Source organism: Dioscorea cayenensis, chromosome 10, assembly GCF_009730915.1.
Source record: "Dioscorea cayenensis subsp. rotundata cultivar TDr96_F1 chromosome 10, TDr96_F1_v2_PseudoChromosome.rev07_lg8_w22 25.fasta, whole genome shotgun sequence".
Taxonomy (NCBI): Eukaryota; Viridiplantae; Streptophyta; class Magnoliopsida; order Dioscoreales; family Dioscoreaceae; genus Dioscorea; species Dioscorea cayenensis.
In genome coordinates, this window is record NC_052480.1 from 8,574,100 (window position 1) to 8,583,267 (window position 9,168).

The following is a 9,168-nucleotide window of genomic DNA, read 5'->3' on the forward strand; positions in this document are numbered from 1 at the left end:
TTTTGATAATATTTGGAGCAACAAGAACATTGTTTAGGAGAAGGGGATAGTGTGAGCTAGGAATGGAAGTATGACCCAGTATGAGTAATGGGGAATAGAGGCACCATTACCAACTAAAAATATGAGGAAAAAGATCTTTGGGGACAGGAGAAGGAGAAGAGAGAATACCAGCTTGATGACATGTGTGCCGTGGCTCCGGAATCCATGTACTATTTGGAGCCATTGAGAGACAGCAAGGAGAGATTGTTGAGGGTGCTGATGAGGACAGACTAATCCGAAGCTAGTGCATTGAGGTGAGATGCTTTGGAGCATGTGGCAAGGAAGGGGTGAGCCCGAGCAAAGGTTGCGTGCGCTTGAGGAGAGAATGATGGACGTGGACCGAGAATGCCGGTATTAGGAGGAGAGCACCACTGGTTTGGCCATGCATGAATCACCCCAGTCCAAGGGTTGTAAAAAGGTGCCCAACCTGATGATGAGTTGGTGAAATTCTGGTTGCGGCCACTTCCTTGCCCGGTGTGACCACCACGACCATGGCCCTTGCCACGACCACCATGACCATGGCCGTTGAAGTTACCATGGTCACCACGAACACCACGATCATTGGTATTTCCATGATCTATTATGGAGGTGGTGGTCGAAACAAGAGCGGTGATAGGGGTAATGCTCTTGGTGGTATTTTTGTGTTGCGTTTCCTTAAGGAGGAGCAAGGAATGCACACGAATGAAGGTAGGAAAAGGTGATTGCATAGGTAGCAAAGTAGCCATAGTTGCGAAGTTGTTGTTGAGGCCCCGAAGCATTATGAGGACTAATGTTTCATTGGAGATGGGTTGGCCGATGTCACCGAGAACATCTGCCATAGTCTTGAGCTTGTGACAATACTCGGTTATTGTCATATCTCCCTGGTTGATATTGCAAAACTCGGCCTCGAGGAAGACGATGCGCCTTTTCTTGTTGTCGGGAAACATATTTTCGATGTCCGTCCAGATGCCATGAGTGGTAGCGTCGAGGCTCATTACCAAGTCAAGGATCTCTATGGATATAGAGCCGTAGATCCATGAAAGAACAATATAATCATGTTGCACCCACTCGGAATCATCATAACGAGGGTCAGTACCGTCGGCGTGGTTGGAAAGTCCGTATTTCCCAAGTGTCACAAGAAAAAGAGTACGCCACTTAGAGTAATTGGACGACTGGAGGTCCAATGTGATGGGTATGTGAGTACAGATTCTAGCCACGTTAATGGCCTGAGAGGAGGATGCGGTGGGAGAAGAAATTGCAACAGTGTGTGTGATGGTGGTGCTTGAGGTAGCCATGGCAATATGTGAACATGAACTAGAAGAATACCTACTCTGGTACCATGAAAGGTAATCGAACCCCACACCAAATATACTTGTGTTTGTATTTCCTTTTATAGAACATAGATACAATGGCTTGGTATGGCTCGAAAACATAAGAAAGGACTACAAATGTGGCAGAGGTGACAAAGCGTGCATGAAGTGGTGAGGAGCAGGTCAATAGTGATCACTTGAACATATAATAATCTTTAACAAATAGAAATGATTGTATTATGGAGATGTGAAGTTCAAGTGACAAATCAAAGAAGATCAAGATGGAGCCTTTTCTCTTTTAAAATCGGAAGACACAACAACGAACCATGAATGAAATGGTCAAGCCAAGGGAACCAGTCATACAAGATATATGTATATTTTTATATGGTAATGCTTTAACATTTAATTTAGTGAAGAGCCATTGTTCATTCAAATGTTGAATTCGGTTGGTGAGTATTGGAAAGGGTTGAACCCACCTAGTTATCATGAGGCTCAAGTTCTTACTTATAAAAAGAAGTTGAAACTATTAAAAGCCAATATGAAGAAGTTTAAAAGATAAGTGGAAGAGAACAGGGATGCACATTGATGTCGATAGATGGATAGATGGTGAAGCTCGAACACTAACTAATTTTCTTGTTTATAGCCCAAGTGGTACTGTTTTCTTGAAATCAATTGACATTTCAGATGCTACAAAGGATGCATAGAAATTATTTGAATTGTTAGATTCAATGATTGAGGATATAGGAGAAGAGAATGTGGTTCAGGTGGTAACCGATAGTGCTTCGGTGTATGTTGCTGTCGGACGTATGTTGGAGGATAAGAGAAAATGCTTGTTTTGGTCTTCTCGTGCTGCACATTGCTTGGACTTAATCCTCTCTAACGTTGGTGAAATCACTGTATTTCGTGACACAATAGCTAAAGCAAAAAAGATCACTGTCTTTATATATCATCATTTTTTGGTTCTTAACCTATTCAGGAAATATTCAGAAGGTGGAGAGTTAGCGAGACCAGCTGTGACTAGATTTGTAACGGCTTTCATTACTTCACAATCATTGTTAAGTAAGAAAGTCACCCTCCAATCAATGTTTACATCAAGAGATTTGTTGAAAAATACAATTTCAAAAAGGGATGATGCACAAGTTGTAGAGGAAATTGTATTACATGATAAAAGATTTTGGAATAGTGTAAAATTTTGTCTCTTTGCAGTAACTCCTCTCATGAAAGTATTGAAGTTGGTTGATGGAGATGGAAAAACCCGCTACATGGGTTATATTTATGAAGCTATGGATAGGGATAAATAACAAATAGCTCAAAACTTCAACAATGCCTTACATAGGGTATAAGAAAGTGTGGGAAATTATTGATACTAGATAGAATTTGCAACTTCATAGACAATTACATGCAGTGACCTCACTACTTGAATCCCAAGTTAGTTTTTAGTTTTATTAGGAGCCTATCAGCTAATGAGTTTATGAATAGATTTTATAGCTTTAATTGAAGTTAAGCTAATACTAATTTTTTTATAGGTTCCATTTTGATACAAATTTTAATTCGGATGAGAAAGTAAAATTGGGTTTATATAAAACCATTGAGAGGATGTATCTAGATGTGGAGACAAGAGTGAAGATTGATGCTCAACTTGAGAAGTTCAAAAAGCTAAAGGCATGTTTGGAATGAGCATGGCAATAGCAACAAGAGATAAAAACAACTCGTAATTTTTATGAAATTATTCATTTAAATGTTTCTTTTTAGTGATGAAACCTATACATATTCTACAACATATAAATTTTTGTAGCTATGTGGTGGGAGAGCTATAGTGAACAATGCAAAGAACTTCAAAATTGGCAATTCATGTATTGGAGCCAAATATGTAGGGCAACGGGCTATGAGAGAAATTGAGCATTTTCGAGCATGTACATTCCAAGAAAAGAAATTGATTAGAGCAACAAAGGTTAAATTCCTAGTCTATGTAAAGTACAACATCCAACTTCAAATGAGGGCAAATCAAGAGGCAAGAAAAGGGTGAATCCTATGGATCCGAGTATGCTTATCGGATATGGATTCTGATAATGAGTGGATTAAAGAACAAGAAGAGCCTTGCTTACCGAAAGATAATGCATGGATGGATGTACAAGAATGCTTTAGCATTGAGGAAAGAGGTCAAACGAATAAAAGAAAGAGAGGTAATTTTTTGTTTAGGTTGTTAAACACCACAAGATAAAAACAAATAAGCTAACCCTTTTATATTTTAAATAGGCCCAAGAAATTTTTAATGTAGATAGAACAAGATAACCCAAAAGTTGTTGAAGTCGAGAGATGATTTTAATGATAACAAGGATGAGGTGGAAGATGAGGAATTGGTTTTATTCAATGATGATGAAGATGCGGAAGAAGATGAAGATGACTTTGACTTAGCTGAATTCTGATTACCACAAATGATTTTTATTTAGTTTTTGTTTGTTTCTCATTGACAAAGTTTTAGAGTAATTACTAAGTATAGGTGAATGATCATCTTTTAATAGTAGGCATTTAATTTTATTTTGGATTAAAAATATAGGAAATCCATTTTCCATGAAATTTTAAGACTTATTATTAGTTATTTCTGAATCGTCCGATTCATGATTCGATTCGATTTTTGGTTCAAAAAATGAGCTATCTGAGTCACGATTAGATTCATGATTTGACAACAAAGACAAGTTTGAAAAAGCTGTCTCATGACATGTACAATCATTAGACACAACCTAGAGAAAAAAGCTTTCAAGTTGTTTGACCTTTGATTCACATTCAATTTTGATATCCAAAGATGTAGTTTTTCATGAAACTTATTTACCTTTATAAGTTCATTACAAAACAAGATCCTGTTCATCTTTACATGTTGTGGCTATTCAAATAGATCATGACACCACTTCAAGATATAATTCCATTTAATTAGAATCTTTCATTTTTGACAATGATCCTCCTCAAGTTCAAAAATCAAACTCCATAGAGTTTCTTAATGCTCATGAGTTAATAAGGTCAACTAGAGTTATTAGTAAACCTTCATGGTTGAATGATTTTGTATGTCAGATTCCTTCTTGTGCTTTAGATATTGCCATTAGTTCTTCTAGCACTGAATATAATTCAAACTTAGCTCCCTATATTCTTGATACAAAACCATCCATCATTAATTCCTATAATACTTCTACATACATGTCTGCTAAATTGTCAACTATCCAAGAACCAAAGTCCTATAATCAAGCAAAAAGGGATGATGAATGGGTACAAGCTATACAACAAGAGTTAGAAGCATTGGAATCAAATAATACTTGGGAGTTAACTATTCTACCAAATGCAAAAAAATGCTATTGGCTCCAAATGGGTTTATAAACTGAAGCTGAAACTTGATGGAATAGTTGAGAGGTATAAAGCTAGGTTGGTAGCCAAGGGTTACAATCAAATAGAAGTAGTGGATTACACTGAGAGCTTCTCTCTGGTAGTTGTTGGATTAAAGATCAAAGAGTACTAAATAGAGATTCACAGCTCTTTGGTTGAGAAGATGTAGTTCAATAGATGCACACTGTGTTCTCTATTTTTGATGTATTCCACACCACACCAATAAAAAAGAATTCAACTTTTTCACATAATGCTAAATGCTAAAGGTTTCAACATAATAAAGCACTTAGTACACTTCCCAAAGTTTAAACAGAACACACTTTAATAAACCATGCAAACAAGGACACACAAACATAATACGTAAATACTACAACACCTTCATTATATGCTACTAGCACTGCACTCCATGCTCTACTCCAGGCTCATCACTAAGCTTTCTAATCTCCAGTTGGGTTGAGTTTATCATCTCCTTCTTGACTTTTCAAACACATCTCAACACCTTCCCTTGATTGAAGAATGATGACACCGAGTTGTGATTTGAGAAAAGATATGCTTCTTCACAAGTAGGGGTTTGGTAAATATATCGGCAAGCTGCTCACTAGAACTGCAGTGTTGAACTGAGATTGTTTCATCATTAATTAATCCACGAATGAGATGATACCTGATATTTATATGTTTAACTCTTCCATGAAGAACTGGATTTTTAGCAATGGCTATTGTAGACCAATTATCACACTAAATAATGGTAGGTTGGTCTTCATTCACTCCACAATCAGACAACATTCTCTTTAGCCATACACCTTGGTATGCAGTAGAGGTTACGACGATGTATTTTGGCTTTGGTTGTGGAGAGAGCCACTACGTCTTGCTTCTTAGAACACCAGGCAGTGGCGGAACCAGGATCCACTGTGGGTGGAGGGGGGGCTAAGGCAAAATGGAAAAAAAAAATCACAGTTAACCAATAATATAAGTTTTGATTAAAATAACCATAATTTGAAAACATACACCATAAAAAAACATAAAACTGTTATCTAGGGACACTTGAACTAGAACCGACACCAGTTCTAGTGTTGAACACGCGAGGCATGAGATTAAGAGGAGGTAACTGCATTCGACGAGTTTGCATTTTCTGAAAATATTGTAGAATTGCTTCATTATCAATATTTCCAAAAACCTCCTGCTCAATATAGACAACCAGACTATCGTTCATCCAATCATCTCCCATTTTGTTATGCGAAGTCGGGTTTTCACAATATTCATTACCGAAAAACACCCTCTCAACACTAGGCGTCATGAATCGGCAAAAACAATGCTAACTCAATAAGGCGATAAACAAGCGGGAAAAATAAAACATTTTTCCTCGTCTCAACCTTCTTCCTAGCAAAATCTCCCAAGTCCCTAATATTTGTAAAAATCTTCATCATCGTCGCACATCGTAAAATGAAGGTGGCAAGTTGATCCTCAAGCATCATGCATTCGATCCTTTGAAAAAAATCTTTGGGATAAAGCTCTGCAAGGCGAAGTAGCTTTTGGATGTTAAATTTGGAGAACGAGTCCCTTGGATCAAGGCATGACATGAGAAGAAATAGCTCTGTGCTAGCTCCTGGAAAACGGTTTTGTATTTCTTGTGCAATCAAATCAATAACCTAATATTGCAATGATAATAAAATTAGAAATAATATTAAAAGAAAAATATCAATAGTTTTTTTATAAAAGCATAATAAATATAAAAATAATAATAACCTCGCAGAAAAATCTCCACACGTAATGGTGAAAAATGAGTAATGGCTTGCCCCTCTCGCCTAGAACGACCATGAATTCTCATATTATCATCCATATTAGGTACTGGGATGAAGTTGTTTTCACAAAAAGAGCTAACCTCCTCCATAAATTCCTCCCATCCAGTCTCCCTTAAGCCTTGAAGCTGAGCTTTCACAGCCTCAATCAATCGCATGGCTTGAACAATATTCTGATCCTTTTGTTGTAAGGCAAGTGATAATTCAGTTGTTATCCCTAAGAAACGCCTCATCAAATACATTATGAATACAAATTGATAATTCTCCATTTTTTCAATTAAACTTGCCGCGATACCTCTATTATCATTAGAAGCACCATCATCATGCACATTTTGGAGTACCTCTAACACTGAAGTCCACATAGAGATTAGTCAAAGAATTATAGTGTAATGTGATCCCCAACGAGTATCCCCTGGTCGTGCTAAGCTGGATTCTTGGTTTTTTCCTCTGCCACTGACTATCTCTTCTTTCTCTAACTGCTCAACCAACCTATCATGATGATGTTGCCGAAGTTGGTCTTTCCTTTTGCACGATGCTCCGGTCACATTAACAATCATAGTAATATATTGAAAAAAATCACTCACAATCCTATTATCTTTAGCAACAACAACAATCACTAATTGAAGTTGGTGAGCAAAACAATGGACATATCTTGCATATGGATTTTCTTTTAGGATAAGTGCCTTCAAATCATTGAATTCACCTCGCATATTTGATGCTCCATCATATCCTTGCCCTCTTAGTCTTGAAAGAGACAACTTATGTTTAGAAAATAAACAATCAACATCATTCTTCAAAGAAATGCCAGAAGTGTCAGGCATATGAACCATAGCAAGGAATCGCTCTATCACATATCCATCTTTATTTACATATCCTAGAATAACTCCCATTTGCTCTTTCACTGAGATATCCCGAGCTTCATCAATCAAAAGGGAAAAATAATTATCCCCAATATCATCAACAATAATACGTGTAATCTCCGCTGCACAAGCATTTGCTAACTCCTTCTGAACCTTTGGGGAAGTCATTTGATTATTTCCAGGGGTGTTTTGATTAACTGTCCTCCAAACTTCTTCATTTTGTAGGCTATACCACTCAAGCAACTCAAGAAAATTACCCTTGTTCAATGAGCTCGAGGACTCGTCATGTCCACAGAAAGCTAGGCCTTGCTTCAAAAGAAAATGTGTCACATCCAAAATCGCAGTTAAACGAATACGGTATGCAACCTCCATCTCATGTGAATGTGCTGATAATTGGTGTGATACACTTTGCCTTTGATTTTGGAAGCTTTGAAATTGTACTCTAGCATCGTTATGTGTACTGTTCACAGCACCAACATGTTCTATAAATTTTTCTAATGCTTTTCCAATTATTGAACCCCGTCTTGGTGAATGCATCTTCTCCTATTCGACTTACTCTGTTTGGCTTGAAAAGATAACACCAAAAACAAAACACTGCATCTTTGGTCACACTATACTCCAACTATGGATGTTGTTTAAACCAAGCATCCCGAAAGCTCCTCCTTTGTTTTCCATACTCTTTCTGTGGAAAATTGTGCCTAGCTGGTTGAAAAGGTCCTCTAGTTAAATATTCCCTTCTAACTTGATCTCTAATCCCGATATCAAAATCTTCAATCGGCTTTCGCAATCCCGGGTCACTAATAATGTCATCTAGATCAAAATTAGCATGAGCATTCTTCTCACTTGATTCAGAGCCTAATGGTGCTTTGCAAGCATTAGATGACTCTCCACTTCGTGGTTGTTTAATTATAAATTTATCCATATTCTGCAATACGCAATTGACAATCCCAAATTTATCAAAGTGTTGGATGAGTCATCAAGACTATTTATTTTAGTACATTGGCAATATTGCTAATCAAATCATTAATCAAGATTAAAGAACAACTCAAGCTCAACATTTATACATTTTATTATTTTCATTAGCAGTTGAAGCATTGTGTCTAGTTGTGTGTAAAACTTAGATTTAATTGGTGTTTAATCATGAATTAGTTTTTTAGTTATTCACATGTTAGTTATTCTTCACTAATCACTATGTTGTTCCCACTGAATACATAAGCATATTTACATAAACTCATTCACTATTTTGCAAGTGAAAGGAGCTTTGCATCACTGGTTGCCTATCAAACAATTTTTCAAGTCAAAGGAGCTTTGCATCAACTAGAAGTCTAGAACAAATAATGATATTGAAGAGCAAGTATTTATTTAATTTGCTAGTTAATCTCCTTGAAATAATCAAAAGTAGATGACTAGATGGTATAAGCTTACCTTGAATAAACCAAAGATAAGCAACTAAACAAGAGTTGGATTTTCTTAACAATTGGAACGTGCTTCCTGCCAGTGCCACAACAAAATGAGGAATAAAAAATTAATAAGAAACTTTATAATTAATTTTGTCAACAATGAAAGTCCTAGCTTTTAATTTGTAATTTGTAAACACATCATTCATTCAGATTCACTCATTCACATATATGATATATTAAACAATAAAATTAATTTTTTTAAAAAAAGACAAACCAAATGAAACTCTCACCTTTGAACAATTGAACTATTAGCTGATTTTCAACAAACTCTCAAATCGGGAAAGATGAATTGATGAAGAACTCTCACTACTCAAGAGCAATGGAAAAGTGGAAATTAGAAAGTGGATTACCA

The 9,168-nt window shown here is 36.5% G+C and overlaps 2 protein-coding genes across 2 annotated transcripts; both read right to left on the reverse strand.

Moving 5' to 3' along the window:
• Positions 1-269: 269 nt before the first annotated feature.
• Positions 270-1,313, reverse strand: LOC120270279. Its single transcript, XM_039277296.1, has one exon. It carries the CDS (start codon positions 1,311-1,313, stop codon positions 270-272), a length of 1,044 nt encoding a protein of 347 aa, XP_039133230.1.
• A 4,670-nt stretch (positions 1,314-5,983) lies between these two features.
• On the reverse strand, positions 5,984-7,728 carry LOC120270280 (zinc finger MYM-type protein 1-like). Its single transcript, XM_039277297.1, has 4 exons — positions 6,900-7,728; positions 6,792-6,845; positions 6,580-6,713; positions 5,984-6,346 (listed from the first exon to the last, which is right to left on the reverse strand). The coding sequence occupies exons 1-4, from the start codon at positions 7,726-7,728 to the stop codon at positions 5,984-5,986; spliced, it is 1,380 nt and encodes a 459-aa protein (XP_039133231.1).
• Positions 7,729-9,168: the final 1,440 nt, after the last annotated feature.